Genomic DNA, 17592 nt, shown 5'->3' on the forward strand with positions numbered 1-17592 from the left:
TGACATAATAAATTTGAAAGTTCATACATACATGATGAATCCATTCAAAGTAAATATATATCATGTAGATATTACAAGTTAAGGAGAAATTTTGGAATTATGCTGCCTGCAATGACAAATTCAAAGCTGATTTTAATCAAGGTGGATATTTATAACTTCAGCAGACCATGAAGATGCCCTCTGCCTCTCCAAAGTTGTGGAGAAAATTTTCATTAATATTACTAGGTTTTCAGTTTTGTATCTAGTTGAATTAAGTTTCGGTGCAACCAGTGTTTTCTCAGAAAAGCAAGAAATCATTTGGATTTTCATTTGAGCCTTTAAAGCCAGATAATTTATCTATGGTTAAAGGGCACCAAACACAAATGTTGCATTACAAATTAAATGTAAAGAAATAAATTATTTTAATAAAATGTTATTTTATGAATAAGTTTGTATGAATAAGGAATAAATGTTATTTAATATTTTGTGTAGAATAATAGGTACTTAAATTTTAAAATTCAATTTTGTAATTATTCACAGTATTGAAATGTAATAATTTTACAACAGTAACAATGTGTAAAAAGTATAAATATAAAAAGTATAAATGTGTAAAATTATAAAATTTATAAATTTATAAAAATGTATAAAATGTATAAAAATCTATATAGGTGGATGCTAAACTTTTTTAAAATGTAGAAATGTTTTTTAAATGGCCATTGATGCAAAAATGGTTGCAGACCACTGATTTAATCCATTAATTGGTCGTCTTTTATGTTTGTCAAGTGACGAATATTTTGGTATGTTATTTTTTTTTCTTTTGCCTCTTTATTAAGGTGTAGTTGAAAACAGGAATAGAAATCTTGAAATAGAAGCAATTTAATCTTCTAATATAATACATGTTTCTTTGTATTATGTTGATGGTATTTGCAGGATTAAAACTTGACATTGTTTAATATTTGCTAATGTGCTATAAATAGTAATTGTTGTCTGGTGCTTAAAATTCTGGTTATGATTTGAATTGGTCCAAGTTTTTAATAATATATTGTCTTTCAATTAACAGCCTGCTGATGTATTTCATTTTGATGGGACAGTATATAGCCATCATATGTCTCCTGTTGCTACCAGACATTGCTTAATTGCAGGTTTGCATTAATTTTAAACATATTTTGAGTGCAATAATCATATTTTAACTGTCTTCATTTTTTTAAAATAAAAATTCTTTCATATTCAAGACTACAATATAACTTAAACTAGAGTTATAGATAAATAGCATAATTTTAGTAGGGTTGCGGTTGGTTTCTGTCTAATTATTGCTCCCCACAAACCTTCATGTGTGAGTAAGAATATTTGGATAGACATATCTTCAGTATGTAATGTATTTTCTAGATATTTACTATACTCTTCTGAACTCCTTGCATCTTCTTTTGAATAAACGTACACAGGTTGTACTATTAAAATATTTTTTGCCCCCCCTGATATTTAGACACAGCTAATTATTAGCTTAAAATAAAAATTCCAATCACATTTGTTACATGATGGGGGCACATGTCTGACTCATATATCACCTATCTCTCCCCCTACCACCATATTTTTAAAGGTGTTCATAGTTCACATTACTTACTTAGCCAGAATAGAGTGATCTGAATTACATTTCAGTGAAGTTGATGTTACTAATTAAACGCAGGGTTATCAGGTCTCATGGTCAGATTCAGAGTTGTTAGAAAATCAAGAGCATTTCATGAGTAAGGAAAGCATTACGTTGGCATTAAGGACGATCAATTTGAAACACTGTATAGAGCAGTGTTTCTTAACCCTGGCAACTTGAAGATGGGTAGACTTCAACTCCCAGAATTCCCCAGTCAGCATGGCTGACTGGAGAATTCTGAGAATTGAAGTCCACCCTCTTCAAGTTGCCAAGGTTGAGAAACTGTGATGGAATGGAATTATGAAGGCCAGGCTCAGGGAGAAAAACATTTTCTTTCATCTCCTGAGGAGCGTGGGAAATACAAGAGGATGAGAGTGGCACCTCCCTGAGGAATTCGCAGTGTTGTGGCTGGCACTACTTGGGTGCTGGGGTTTCAGTCTGGGAAGATTCTTGCTAGAGGTTGTAGCTAATAAACATAGTTGGACTGAATTTACATGGTCTGTTGGAGTTCCTTGGGCTAGGCCTGACATCAGTCTCCCCAGACTGAAACCCCAGCTCCCAAGTAATGCCAGCCACAACATTGCGAATTCCTCAGGGAGGTGCCAGTCTCATCCTCTTGTATTTCCCACGCTCCTCAGGAGATGAAAGAAAATGTTTTTCTCCCTGAGCCTGGCCTTCATAATTCCATTCCATCACAGAAACACTGGTATAGAGTGATCTATATAAAGTTTCATTCTCTACACATACAAATGTTTCCTTTATTGTATTATGCCTATTCTGTTTTTATAAAAGAAAAAGTATAATATCTTTTTTCTTCTTCTAGTTAGTTACAAAAAATACGCTGTATGGTAACACAAAGTGTAATTATCAGAAAAGTAAATTCTCTGATGAATCTGTGTGAAGGTTTCAGATATATTATAAAGATATTAAAGCTACCATTTATTCTGTGTACATCTTTTATAGTAGTAGTTCAACATGCAGAGCTTGTGTCTGTCTTCTGTAATGTGTTTTCGTCTTTTTCTGTTACAGTTGGTACCAAAAGCCCCAAAGTACAGCTTTGTGACTTCAAGTCTGGATCTTGTTCTCACATTCTGCAGGGTATTTCTTAGTCTGAAACATAAATGTTAGATAATAACTACTTTGAGTATACCACACTGTGTAAAGAACTGCACTGAACAATATATTCTTTGCAAGTAATAGGACAGACATGTTTAGTGCCAGTTGTCAAAGCAACACAGTGAAAAGTGTTTCTTCCTTACATTTTTCTGACCTTGTTGGCCTGAAGATATATTATTGATAATTATAAAAAATGCTGACATCTACTTAAGCTGGACTCCTTGAGTTTTATATCATTCGGATGTAAACCTGAAGGTTTTCTAAGCAAGCTGAGAAACTATCCAGGCTATATTTGCCTGAGTGCTGTAGATTATAGCTGATAAATCAAAATTACAGTTTTAATTGTAAACTAATTCAGGTAAGCCATGAACCAGTGTTTTTATTCCAGAGAACATGTAATGAGCAGAGAAGTTATTTCTCTAGCTGGGTACATTCCTATTTCATTCTTTCTGCCCTTTGCCCTGATTTGTTCCCATTCACCATTGCCAAAAATTTTAAAGTTACTATTTACTGACCAGATATCTTCCTGGTATCAGCTCAGAATCTGTGGTGTGGAAACTGACAGCTAAGTAGCTAGCAAGAATTCAAACCTAATGCACTGTGCAAGAGATTTAGAATCTTGAGTTTGTATAATTTACCTGTGTTGTTTCAGGGTATAAATAAGGAATGCCATTTTGGATGCAAATCTAATAAGATCCTGTTAATATTTAAAATTGTTGCATCTGCAGCCTGTAATGGCATAATTCCTTCTAATGTCTTAGAATTCTACATTTTAATTCTGCTGTATCTGTAAATTTTACCACAAATTCTATTTTTCCTCCATCACCAGAATTATTTGTCTTATAAATCTATACAATAACGTGATGCTGCACTCTGCTTATTCTATGATTCTGAACAGTTCCTTCAGAAAACTAGTTATTCTTATAAATAATCTGATGTAATATTTGAGGCTAGAGCTCTATCAGAAAGAATTAGTGTTTATGTAATTAATTTGTAACATTAATTTACAATTGAAGAGTTATTTCTGTTAGTTATTGGCATGAGCATTGCAATTCACAAAGATTGCATTTTGTTACAAAAATGCAAATTCAGGATGTTACTGCTTTCTTTTAAAGATAATATACTATTAAAGTCTATACAAGAATTTGCAGAGTAATGTATGTAACAGGAGAATAATGGAAAACAGTCTTGATTAATAAATCGAAAGTATTATGCTTTTGTATTTTTAGGTCATACACAAGAAGTTCTAGCAGTATCTTGGTCACCCCGTTATGAATTTATTTTAGCAACTGGAAGGTAAAAGAAACCAATAAAGTAAAGCAGTGTTTATTAAAATCAACCAGTTTTTTTTTAAAAAAAATCTTATTCTGCATTTCTTTGACAGTGGCATCTATACAAAGTGCAACGATGTAAAAATGATCTCTTGTACAATTTACACAATGACATAATCATGCAAGTGCCTTGATTACATACTTGCCATAAATCACCTGATGCAAGTTCATAAGCCATGGCATTTATGTAATGATCACTTCATGCATGTGTCACCATGTCCCTCACCTCTGTCCTTAAATGCCCATGTTGGCAGCATTTTTCTCCTAAGTTAGAATGCAGATAATTGCTTTTAAACCATGAATGTAAATGTTGTCATTGGAATGAAAAATAAGCTAAGTTTGATTGGAATATTTAATATGTTATTGCTGAATGAATATTTTAATAGTCTCTATTCTTTTCAAACTTAGCTTTTTTGATACCTATATCAGCAATGTATATTCATTAAATAAAAATAACCAATGTGTGATCAAAAGGGTAATAAATGTCCCATTAGAATTCTTCTAGGAAAAAAAAAATCAGCTCATTTTACACACAATACAGTTCTTGAGTTTTTTTTTCATATAGTTAGTTTATATTGAGACTAGATAAAAAGCTAGTTTATAATGTTTAAGTAGAGATTGATTTAACCTGTGTGACTCCAGAAAAAGCAAAGTAACATTAGGAATGTGTTAAAAGTCCTGAAGTAAATTAAAACTTTCCTCACACCTAACCTGATAGTTTTGAGGTACCAGGTTTTAAAAAAAAGGAATAATCTTTCTTACTTGTTTTAATGTGAATTTGATGGATGCAATCTGATGGTTTTAATAATTTCCTTTTTATAGCTATTTTGTAAGTACCTTGTGGGCTAAGGCCAGAGTGAATGAATACATGAGACACTTTTATAATACACACAAAGGTCAAATCCAACCCGTGAACACTGTCAGTATGGCCTATAGCCTCTTACCAATGCCTCACTTCCCTCTTTCAGACGTTAAAAAGACAAGTCTTATCTTTCACAGTAACTGATTCCTGCTGATTTCCATAAGGGTTTAAAATAGGTGGCAGTGGTTTTGGAGAGAGTGCTTTAGAGCTTGTTTGCAGAATAATTTGGGGAGAGATGGAAGAAATTAGAATGTGGCTGCAAAAGAATCTGTCAGAGGTCGTTCTCTGCGTTTATAAAAGAGCATTTAAATATATTCAAGTTAACAAACAAAATAGGGCAATAAGTCAATATGAAGGTGTACAACGTATTGAAAGTTCATTTCTATTGCTCATAAATCAATACCCAGTTTTGTTTTTCTTTTAGTGCTGATAGTAGAGTGAAATTGTGGGATGTAAGGAGAGCATCTGCCTGTCTAATTACTCTTGACCAACATAATGGGGAGAAGTCAAAAGCAGCTTCTGAAACAAGTAATATATTTCATATATCAATACTACAGATACAGGCTCATATTAAAAGGGAACACTTATTATATAGCCCAGGATAGATGATATGGTCAGTACTAAATGCTATATGAAATCTTTTGTGACCTTTTTTAAAATACTAGCTTTTGTCTCGCCCATTGCTAGCATATGACACCAATATATTTCCTCAAGAAAATGCAGCTCTCACCAGAAAAAATGTTTTCCTAGTTATATTAAAAGTGTAATTATGTTTGCTAGTAATTTTGAATGATTCAGACAATAATTTTTTATTATTATTACTATTACATATTTATCCCACCTTTTTTATATATAATACAAGGCGGTGAACATACCTAATTTTCCTGCCTCCTGTTTTCCCCACAACAGTCTCCTGGTTTCTAGGCCAGCACCTTAACCACTACACCAAACTGGCTCTCAATTTCAGTTTGTTGAAATTAATGCTGTGTTGAAATCTCCCACATTGAAACTTTTGGAATTTGAAAAGGCTGGTTTAAGGCCATGTATCTATTCCTTATCTGCGACAGTAATCTAGGATTATTAGAATCCTGTTCATCTTCATGTCTTTCCTAGGATGCAAGCAGCTCTCCCTAGTCTAACCGATTAATTTTAATTGGGAAATAGTATGGAAATGTCCTTGTGCTTTTTTTCCTTTTCTGTAGTGTGGCATGCTAGTAAATATGCCAATAAAATATATAAATTACTCCTATCAAATTAAGATGGTATGGCAGCCTTTTACTTTTAAAAAAAGTAGTCAAGCATAATGGTGTTGTTAATTAGCAAGGAAACAATAAACTGCCCTTAGTTTTGCTGTAGTCAAGGTCACATGTAGAAGTATTACCTTGGGTAGGAAGCTGAAACAGATGATCTTCAAAGTGCCTTCCACCCCTTGCATTCCATGACGCCACTTGTCACATGCTATAACTAGCCAAGTGAGACATCATTAATGCAAATGTCAATGACCGGGGCCACCCATTACTCCATTATAATTGCATGTGCACACAAGTGGAACTCCTTTTAGGAACTATGCACAGATCTAGCTAAAGAGTAGCCGCTGAAAGTGGTACATATTAGCAGAAGAAAAATAAGATAATACTTCGATGATAAAAATTTGGACAACAGCCTTCTATAATAAAACAAATGAAATTAAAAATAGTTGGATGCGATTTAACCATAAATTGCTTAGTCAGATATTTAATATAGTATGTCTTTTTTTTTCCATTTGATCCTTTGTCCTCTTTTTCTTTCAAAAAGAGAAGAAAAATTATGTTGGTGCCTTGATGTAGATATTATTCCAGTAATATTACCAGTAAATCCTTAAGTGCAATGCTTAACTTTTCCACAGTAAACATGGTTACATTACAAGACATTTTTGTATAATTTTTAAAATTTCAAAACACAACATCATCATGATATAACAATTATTTTTGCAATACCAGGTTGTATTGAATTCCAAATTGTGCATATTTTCCTGACAGTAAATACTGCCCATAATGGAAGAGTCAATGGCTTGTGTTTTACCAGTGATGGGCTTCACCTTTTGACAGCTGGAACAGATGATCGCATGAGACTCTGGAACAGTTCAAGTGGAGAGAACACACTGGTAAGAAGTGTTTGGTTAGAAATTTGGAATGGTTGTATATCAATAGAAGAGAATATATGTAGCTCAGGGTTGAACTGTGGAGTCCTTGGGCTCTCTGAGCTTGGTTGTTTTCTTGCAGACATTTCATTATCTGTCTAGGTAACGTCTTCAGTCATAGAAGGGAGTGGGGTTTGCTGTCTGTTTATATACAGTAGCTTGCCCTGTCAGTGTTGATGGGGGAGTTGTTTTTTCTTTGTTAGTTCCTTGATTAGGGTATTGTTTACTGCTAGATTGTTTGTCCGGTGTTAATCTTGGTGTTAATCCCTGCTTATCTGAGTGTTGACTGCTGGCAAGGAGGTGTTCTGATCTTTTTGTTCCTTTTTTATTGTCTCTTTTGAATAGTGTAAATGTTGTTTATCTCTTTGTGCCTGTCGATGGCTGACTTGTCTGAGTACTAAGCTTCCAGGAATTCCCTCACATTTTTGGATTTAGCTTGATCTAAGATGCTGAGACTTTCCCAGTTGAAATTATTGCTAAGTCTGTCCATGTGTTGTGAGATTAAAGAGTTTTCATCATATCTTCTGACTGCTAGTTTTTGGTGTTCATGGATGCGCTCTTCTAGTCTTCTGCTTATTTGTCCTACATAGTGGCTGTTACAATCTTTACACTGTATGTTGTAGATGACCCCTGGTTTTTTTCTTGGGCTACTGGGTCTTTTGGTTTACTTAAGATGTTTCGGAGGGCTTTAGTTGGTTTGTGTGCTACAGTGATGCCATGTGGTTGTAAGAGTTTGTTGGTTGTTTCTGAAATGGTTCTGATGTGTGGCAGTGTTATCCTTTTCATAGCTTGTGTTGGTTGTGCTATAGTGGATTGAGTGGTCAGTGTCAGGCCTAGCCCAAGGAACTCCAGGAGACCATGCAGATTCAGTTCAGCAATGTTTATTAGCTACAACCTTTATCAAGAATCTTCCCAGACTGGAACTAGTTCCCAGGGTCAGCCAGTAAACACCGAGTGAATTCCTCAGGGAGGTGCCAGCCTCATCCTCTTATCTCTTTCCCTCCCTTCCGGAGACGAAAGAGGATGCTTCTCTCCCTGAGTCTGGCCTTCATAATTCCATTCCATCACAGTCAGGCACTTTTTGATAAAATTGCAAGGGTATCCATTTTGTTGGAAGATGTTGCATACATGATCTGTTTCCTTTTTCTGGTGTTCTGGGTTGCTGCAGTGCATTTGTGCTCATTTGAATAATGTTCTTACACAGCTCCTCTTGTGGGAGGTTGGGTTATTACTTTGGTAATGGAGCACTTGGTTAGTGTGGGTTGTTTTACAATAGATCCTTTAATATTACAGAATCGGACACAAGATAGTGAAGCTTAACCATGAATAGAAAAGTATAATAAGATGATGTGAATACTGGGAAGAGAACTCTAGGGAAATAATGAAACTGAAACATAATAATGTGATTAAAAAAAAAAACTTTGCAGACCTAAATCCAGCATAATTAGATGTCTTTCTTGTGGTAATTAATGGGCTTCAGCATATTGAATGTTGGCCATAAAGTTCAAATTAAGAAACTATTACCTTACTAGCCTGCACTTAAGACTTAGAGTGGGGCAAAAAAGTATTCAGCCACCAATTGTGCAAGTTCTCCCACTTAAAAAGATGAGAGAGGCCTGTAATTTTCATCATAGGTATACCTCAACTATGAGAGACAAAATGGGGAAAAAAATCCAGAAAATCACATTGTCTGATTTTTAAAGAATTTATTTGCAAATCATGGTGGAAAATAAGTATTTGGTCACCTACAAACAAGCAAGATGTCTGGCTCTCACAGACCTGTAACTACTTCTTTAAGAGGCTCCTCTGTCCTCCACTCGTTACCTGTAGTAATGGCACCTGTTTGACCTTGTTATCAGTATAAAAGACACTTGTCCACAACCTCAAACAGTCACACTCCAAACTCCACTATGGCCAAGACCAAAGAGCTGTCGAAGGACACCAGAAACAAAATTGTAGAGCTGCACCAGGCTGGGAAGACTGAATCTGCAATAGGCAAGCAGCTTGGTGTGAAGAAATCAACTGTGGGAGCAATAATTAGAAAATGGAAGACATACAAGACCACTGATAATCTCCCTCGATCTGGGGTTCCACGCAAGATCTTACCCCGTGGGGTCAAAATGATCACAAGAATGGTGAGCAAAAATCCCAGAACCACACGGGGGGACCTAGTGAATGACCTGCAGAGAGCTGGGACCAAAGTAACAAAGGCTACCATCAGTAACACACTACGCCATCAGGGACTCAAATCCTGCAGTGCCAGACGTGTCCCCCTGCTTAAGCCAGTACATGTCCGGGCCCGTCTGAAGTTTGCTAGAGAGCATTTGGATGATCCAGAAGAGGATTGGGAGAATGTCATATGGTCAGATGAAACCAAAGTAGAATGTTTTGGTCTAAACTCAACTCGTCGTGTTTGGAGGAGAGAGAATGCTGAGTTGCATCCAAAGAACACCATACCTACTGTGAAGCATGGGGGTGGAAACATCATGCTTTGGGGCTGTTTTTCTGCAAAGGGACCAGGACGACTGATCCGTGTAAAGGAAAGAATGAATGGGGCTATGTATCGTGAGATTTTGAGTGAACACCTCCTTCCATCAGCAAGGGCATTGAAGATGAAACGTGGCTGGGTCGTTCAGCATGACAATGATCCCAAACACACCACCCGGGCAACGAAGGAGTGACTTCGTAAGAAGCATTTCAAGGTCCTGGAGTGGCCTAGCCAGTCTCCAGATCTCAACCCCATGGAAAACCTTTGGAGGGAGTTGAAAGTCCGTGTTGCCCAGCGACAGCCCCAAAACATCACTGCATGGAGGAATGGGCCAAAATACCAGCAACAGTGTGTGAAAACCTTGTGAAGACTTACAGAAAACGTTTGACCTCTGTCATTGCCAACAAAGGATATATAACAAAGTATTGAGATGAACTTTTGATATTGACCAAATACTTATTTTCCACCATGATTTGCAAATAAATTCTTTAAAAATCAGACAATGTGATTTTCTGGATTTTTCCCCCCATTTTGTCTCTCATAGTTGAGGTATACCTATGATGACAATTACAGGCCTCTCTCATCTTTTTAAGTGGGAGAACTTGCACAATTGGTGGCTGACTAAATACTTTTTTGCCTCACTGTATGGGCTCTCCCTTTCCACCCTCTTTGAGACATTTATAAGAGAGCTTGCTCTACAGTGGGAATCTGTAATTTGCATGGCCTATGACCTTAAGCATTTATATAAGAAATTAGAAATAAACTTAGTCATTATACCATTCACTATCTAACATAACTGACAGTGTATGTAAACAGTGTGCAAAAGTATATTAAGAAGCAATATCTGAACAGGTTTTTAGGGCGGTGTATGGATACTTAAGGATATATCCAGTGGTGTCTTTACACTAGCAGAACAGAGATCACTGGCAAAATTGAATTCCTCTGCTCTCTACCTTGAATCTTCTTTGAGGTTTGGTGCTTAGTTAATATGCATGAGGCAAGCAGAGTATTGCAGATAGGAGGAGAGGGAAAAGTCATAATGGGGAACAGAAATTCAGCATCAACTGTTGGATTCACCATAGTTGAATTATACTTAAGACCGGTTCTTGGCTATGTTGTTTCTTAATCATGCAAAGTATGGTAGGTGTCTGCTGTGTGGAAGCTGCTGTAGAAATAAATGTGTTATTTTCTTTAAGCAGAGTTTTTCTAATCCAGAAGCATGTATCCACTGAAAGTTCATATATAAAGTCACAGATTATAAGAGCTGGAAGGTAACTTGGAGATCATCTAGTCCAACCCCTTGCCCATTGTAGGAATCCATTATTAAAGCATCCCCACCAGTTGGCCATTCACCATGTGTTCAGACACTTCCCACAAAGGAGAGTCTATCGCTTTTTCATACAATCTATTTACTATTATACGTTTACTATTAGACCTTTTTTCCTTATGCCCAACTTAAACTTCCTTGTAATTTAAATGCAGTTTCTTTTCCTATCTTCTGGAAGAACTCTGAACAATTCAAGTACTTGAAGACAGCTATCATGTCTCTCCACAGGCTTTTTATCTCCATGCTAAGCACATTTGGCCTCCAACAGTTCGTAATTTTATCCCTTCAATTTTCTCCCTTCAAGTTCCTTATCTTTTTAATTATTTTCTTCCAGACGTGCTCCAGTTTGTCAATGTCTTTCCTAAAATGTGATGTTCACAACTGGATAAAGTATTTTAGGTGCATTTGACCAATGTAGAATAGAAAGGAACAGTGACTTCTCTTGACCTTGATACTATTATTGATGTAGCCTGGAAACTGTATTTGCTCTTTTTGCAGCTACAACACACTGTTGACTCATTTTCATCTTGTGAATCACCAGAACACTCAAACCTCTTTTGCATGCATTGTCATCCAGTATGTCCTCTCTATCTTCAATTCGTGCCTTTTTTTTTCTACCCTAACATAAAACTTGAGTTACACAATGTCTGCCACATTTGCCTGGTCAGCTAACTGGTCACTCTATTGAAAAAGGAGATCAGGTTGGTTTATTACGGTTTACTATTGATAAACCCATGCTGATTTCTGCCACATTTTACCCATATTTTGAAATCAAATTGATATGACTAGCTTTCCACTTCTTTTTTTTTCTCTCTCTCCCCCTCCTTTTTGAAAGCAGGATCGACATTTTCCCTCCTCTAGTACTATACCTGTCCTCCGAAATTTCTGAAACAAGACAGAAAAGAGTTCCAGGATGACATCCACAAGCTCCAAGACATAATAGGTCTGGTCCTGGAGACTTAAACTCATTCACGGTGGTTGGTGCTCCTTACCCATCTCTTTACTTGCCTTGGGTTTTCACACCCTCCTTGCCCATTGTTCTGCTTAGCTCCATTTAAATACAGTTCCCGTCTGGGGAGAAGGACATGAGTTCTGCCTTGCCTCGGTGACATGTTACCATCCTAAATCTTTCCTAAGCAGCAAGACCACCTGTTCCCTTTTCCTCATCTTATTACTAAGAGCCAGAAAAGCCTTTCTTGTTGATTTTAGCTTTCCTTACAAGTGTGAGGGCATTCAAAATTGTTCTTTCTAACTTTCTGCAGATATTACCAGCTTGCTGGTATACCTAACTGGTGATTTTACTTATCTTCCATTTCTTATATATATCCCTTTTAGTGCTTAGCTCAATCAAGGGCCGCCTATGCCTCCACAATGATTCCCTGAGTTGCCCCCATTTTTTTTATTGCAATGGTATGTAGTTAAACTTCCAGCAACCTATTTTGACTATCCTGACTCTTCTGTATTTCTTTCCATAGGAGCCTGCCTAGTATATGTATAATGTTTTTGATGCATTTGTTTAATTAGGTTCTCTTTACAGTATCTAGTTTTAACTTTTGTGTGGAGAACAGATCATGTTTTAGGTCATATTTATGCAGAAATATTGAAAATTCAAAACGGTTCACAAATTTTTAAGCACCATTGTAGATCTATCTGTCTGTTTGAATTAATCTTATCTTAGGATCATAAGACACAGATCTGGTATTCTTTAGAACATGAGATCACTGATTTTGTAAAATAGGATATTCAGAATCTGTTTCAAACTTTGATAGGATATTTCAAACTTTGTTGCAAAGTTCTTGTAAATTGTCAGTGTTTATTTTAGTAGTGCTCTTCAGTTGTTTATACTCAATGAGTTATAAGTTTAGGCTGTACCAAGATCTTTTCTAATATGACCAAGGGATCTTGCAGCATTGACCAAGTTGGTTTTTAGGGGTGCACAGTTTGTGGGGGCTGAGGGCTAAATGTGATTTTCCAATAGAATTTTGCTAACCACACTTCAAGAAATGGACAGGTCCTGGATATGAACTAACTTTAAATTTTAATTTTAAATTGAATTAGTTAAGTGTTTACCATATATTTCATTCAATAACATTCAAACTACATTTTGGTCTTAATTTTTGGAAAGGCTCAGGGATCACTACCCAAGGCTTTGGAAAGCCACATATACAGGTGAAACTCGAAAAATTAGAATATTGTGCAAATATTCATTTATGTCAGTAAGGCAACTCAAAAGGTGAAACCAATATATGAGATAGACACATTACATGCAAAGCGAGATATGTCAAGCCTTACTTTGGTATAATTGTGATGATTATGGCGTACAGCTTATGAAAACCCCAAATGTACAATCTCAGAAAATTAGAATATTACACGACATCAATAACACAAGGATTGGAAATAGAACAATATCGGACCTCTGCAAAGTATAAGCATGCATATGTACTCAGTACTTGGTTTGGGCCCCTTTTGCAGCAATGACTGCTGCAATGCGGCGTGGCATGGATGCTATCAGCCTGTGGCACTGCTGAGGTGTTATGGAAGACCAGGATGCTTCAATAGCGGCCTTCAGCTCCGCTGTATTGTTTGGTCTCATGTCCCTCATCTTTCTCTTGGCAATGCCTCATAGATTCTCTATGGGGTTCAGGTCAGGCGAGTTTGCTGGCCAATCAAGCACAGTAATCCCATGGTCATTGAACCAGGTTTTGGTACTTTTGGCAGTGTGGGCAGGTGCCAAGTCCTGCTGGAAAATGAAGTCAGCATCCCCATAAAGCTCGTCTGCGGAAGGAAGCATGAAGTGCTCCAAAACCTCCTGGTAGACGGCTGCGTTGACCCTGGACTTAATGAAGCACAGTGGAGCAACACCAGCAGATGACATGGCTCCCCAAATCAGCACAGACTGTGGAAACTTCACACTGGACTTCAAGCATCGTGCATTGTGTGCCTCTCCATTCTTCCTCCAGACTCTGGATCCTTGGTTCCCAAATGAGATGCAAAAGTTGCTCTCATCAGAAAAGAGGACTTTGGACCACTGGGCAACAGACCAGTTCTTTTTTTCTGTAGCCCAGGTAAGACACTTCTGATGTTGTTTGTTGTTCAGGAGCGGCTTGACAAGAGGAATACGACATTTGAAGCCCATGTCTGGGATCCGTCTGTGTGTGGTGGCTCTTGATGCACTAACTCCAGCCTCAGTCCACTCCTTGTGAAAGTCCCCAACACTTTTGAATGGCCTTTTCCTGACAATCCTCTCCAGGCTGCGGTCATCCCTGCTGCTTGTGCACCTTTTTCGTCCACACTTTGCCCTTCCACATAACCTTCTATTGATGTGCTTTGATACAGCACTTTGGGAACATCCAACTTCTTTTGCAATTACCTTTTGGGGCTTTCCCTCCTTATGGAGGGTGTCAGTGATGGTTTTCTGCCCAACTGTCAGGTCAGCAGTCTTTCCCATGCTTGTGATTCCTACTGAACCAGCCTGAGAGACCATTTAAAGGCTCAGGAACCCTTTGCAGGTGTTATGGATTCATTAGCTGATTAGAGTGGGACACTTTAAGCCTAGAATATTGAACCTTTTCACACTATTCTAATTTTCTGAAATTGTGAATTTGGGGTTTTCATAAGCTGTACGCCATATTCATCACAATTATACCAAAGTAAGGCTTGACATATCTCACTTTGCATGTAATGCATCTATCTCATATATTGGTTTCACCTTTTGAGTTGCCTTACTGACATAAATGAACATTTGCACGATATTCTAATTTTTCGAGTTTCACCTGTAGCCTTAGGGCATCTGGTTGGGCAAGTCTATTTTCTTTGTTTTTTAAGCAAAACATTGTAATAATTTTGTGAGGCTGTATATTTTAAAAAGCAGTATGCTTTTGATACAACAAATGATAACATCTATACTAGTATAATTCATTTATCTATAGTAATTAATGTGGTATTCCACCTCACTGTTTAGACATTTGGAGATAAACTTCAGTTCTGCAACTTAGTAAATCTTTTCCCACAACCACACCTCATAAGCTGTTCAAAGGTTAGTTTTCAATCACAAAATGAGATACTCAAAAAAATATCTTCAACCAATGATAATTACTTATCTCACTCACAAATATATATCACTTATACTTGTCATAACTTGTCATTAACTTCTATTATGTGTATATTCTATATAAGTATTCAGTTGACCTTGAGATCCTGATGAGCTGAAAGAAGTAAAATGTGACTAAATAAAGCTTGTTTCAAGGTGGGCAGAAAGCCCCAAGTGCAACCCTCTCATGGTTGTAATTATCCCTTTTTGAAATCTTCCCTAAGAGTCACTACTGACTGGATTTTCTGAATCTATATAAGGCAAGTTTTAATTGACATTAATTTTTGAAATTCAGAGTCAACCAATCACTGCAGGAAAGGTCAGCTGTAGAACACAGGGAGGGAGCCTAGTGAAAAATGTGATGCTCCTTTCCTCATTTATCATCTCAGTTCACTATTCTCTGTACATTTTTCTATTACTTCTCAGCTGGCAAATACAGTAAGGAGAAAACGTTTCTGCTATTAAAATAGCAACAGAACAGTACACGTGCAGAACAGTTTCCCAGTTCTCCAGATATTTTGAACAATACTTCCCATCAATCTTGAAGTAGTCTGATGAGTAGTCAGAAATGATGGCAGTTGTAATCTATGATTATTAAGTGATTTAGATTGGAGATAGATATAGTAAATAGGATGAGATAAAAGAATAGCCTATACCATTTCTAGCCCCATACAGAGCAGGCCCTGTGCCTTCATAATATCCCATTTGTACTTCCCCTAAGATCATGTCACTGAACACTCATGGCAAAATGGCTGAATTTCAGTTTTCAGAGAAGTCTCCTGTTCCCATCTACTCTTAACCTCTCTCACTAAAAAAAACTCTCTCAAATAGCCCCAAATCACTGGTTTGGGGACAAATTTCAGCCCATTTTTTCCCCTTTTTCAGTATTCTAAGGGTGAGGATGGAAGGCAAAAATTCAACTCCCTCAACCCTCCAGCTCCGGAAAACAGCCAGAAAATGTTAAGAAAAATAGTAATTTGAGGCAATTTAGGTTTGGAGGAGGGGAACAGTTTGCCTTATAAAGGCCTTCCTAAAACCAACTAATCATCCAACCAACCACATATAAACACATACACTACAATAGATGGCTGAAAACCTTTGGCCCCTTTCTGGTTACACTGCCACATTACTGGATGGCTTCCTGTGAACTTCCAGAAGGTCAGGAGGCTGAATTGAAACCTCTGTTTTGTCAAATGCTACCTATCCTGAGACATGAGGTGACATTTTTTTAATGTTCCCCAGCATTAACATTTGCCTGCACTCAGGAGGAAATTGTATTGGGACAAAGGGATGAGCTAGAGACTGAGGCTAATTTTCAATTGTCAAACATACTTTTGCACAAGCTTACATTCCAAGTTGGTATCCTACACATGTTATTTGAAGTAATAAAGTCCATGACTGCCACTTTCTATTTTACTCTCCTTTCATTCTGCTGGATATATAGACTAAAGTATTCTTGATTTAAAATTGATAGTTCAGTCTACAGTATTTGTTTACCAAGGCACTCTTATCAGTTCATTAATCTTTTCATTCCCCTCCAGTTCTACATTTTCAAAATATTTTTGTTGTACATAAAAGAGAACTGGTTGCAGGATTATCTCTTCTGTGTGCCTTAGTCCATAGTTCTTAGCGTGATGGTAAATTATTAAGCTTTAGTAAACTCTCCTGACTAATGCTGTTCTTTTCTTAACTACTGCCAGTAGAAAAAGGAGCTGCATTTTAACCTTCCTTTGTACTGCCAAAGTGTTCTGTTTTAAGTTGGTGTGCTTTATAAGAATGCTTTTTTCCCATTGGTTTAATGAAAATATAAATTCAATTTTAAATTGTCTAAAGACTTATAAACTGATCAGTAGTTCTTATGAATGAAAACTATCTGCAAGGCTGCAGAAAGAAAGACATTTATTTCTCCATGCCAACCCTCCCATTGTTTGTGTTAAGGCTCTGTGTGTTAGTTCAGTCTTGGAAAGGCCAGTTGTTATGATGTGAGTAGTGTACTCATGGTTTTGTTTTATTCACCCATGGGCATCTCTGGGTTTGATAACAGTTGTAAATATGTAATATTTCTTTTTGTCAGGGGATGAGGATGTATTATTTTGAAATTATCTCTCTTTCGTCCTAAAAAATTTCTGTAATTCTGAATGAATTGAATCCAGACAAGGAAGTAATTGTTCCCCTCCATTCTTCATTTTGAATATTGTGTCCATTTCCAGTTGTGACATTTTGAGAAATAAAAAAAGTTAATGAGGATGATCACGAAGCTGGAAACTAAGCCACATGAAGAGAGCTTGAAATAACTGAGATTGTTTAGCTTTGGGAAGAAAAGATTGAGGTAGGCATATAATCACACACTTTAAATTTTTGGAGTGGTGCCTAAGAGCAGAAGGTGAAAACCTGTCCTATTCTCTGTCATCCCTAAATATAAGACAAAGGATAATGGTCTTAAGAAACAAGACTGATTTTGACTGATGTTAAGAAAAACTTCTAAGGTATTTATTCCAAATCTGGACATATATCTGGATGAAAAAGAATCCAGATAATCAGCTTCCAAGAGAACCTGAAGTTTTGATGCCACTGT

At 36.8% G+C, this 17592-nt stretch overlaps 1 protein-coding gene across 18 annotated transcripts in view; it reads left to right on the forward strand.

Annotated features, from left to right (window-relative positions):
• The window catches only part of ERCC8 (ERCC excision repair 8, CSA ubiquitin ligase complex subunit), a 73871-nt gene that overhangs the window by 13801 nt on the left and 42478 nt on the right, over window positions 1-17592 (forward strand). For 17 of the 18 annotated variants that reach the window (XR_015798286.1, XR_015798287.1, XR_015798284.1 and 14 more), the window contains exons 5-9: window positions 1040-1121; window positions 2654-2722; window positions 3970-4036; window positions 5358-5461; window positions 6952-7076. Coding sequence is in view for 5 of the 18 variants with exons in the window: in XM_088152855.1 (XP_088008981.1) it covers window positions 1040-1121; window positions 2654-2722; window positions 3970-4036; window positions 5358-5461; window positions 6952-7076 (447 nt within the window). In the remaining 13 variants the exon portion in view is untranslated. The remainder of the gene's footprint in view (window positions 1-1039; window positions 1122-2653; window positions 2723-3969; window positions 4037-5357; window positions 5462-6951; window positions 7077-17592) is intronic. The other variant, XM_088152857.1, reaches the window with a different exon arrangement.

Source organism: Python bivittatus, unplaced genomic scaffold (assembly GCF_059951505.1).
Source record: "Python bivittatus isolate LINGU-HERP-01145 unplaced genomic scaffold, Pbiv_v1 ctg000570_np1212, whole genome shotgun sequence".
Taxonomy (NCBI): domain Eukaryota; kingdom Metazoa; phylum Chordata; class Lepidosauria; order Squamata; family Pythonidae; genus Python; species Python bivittatus.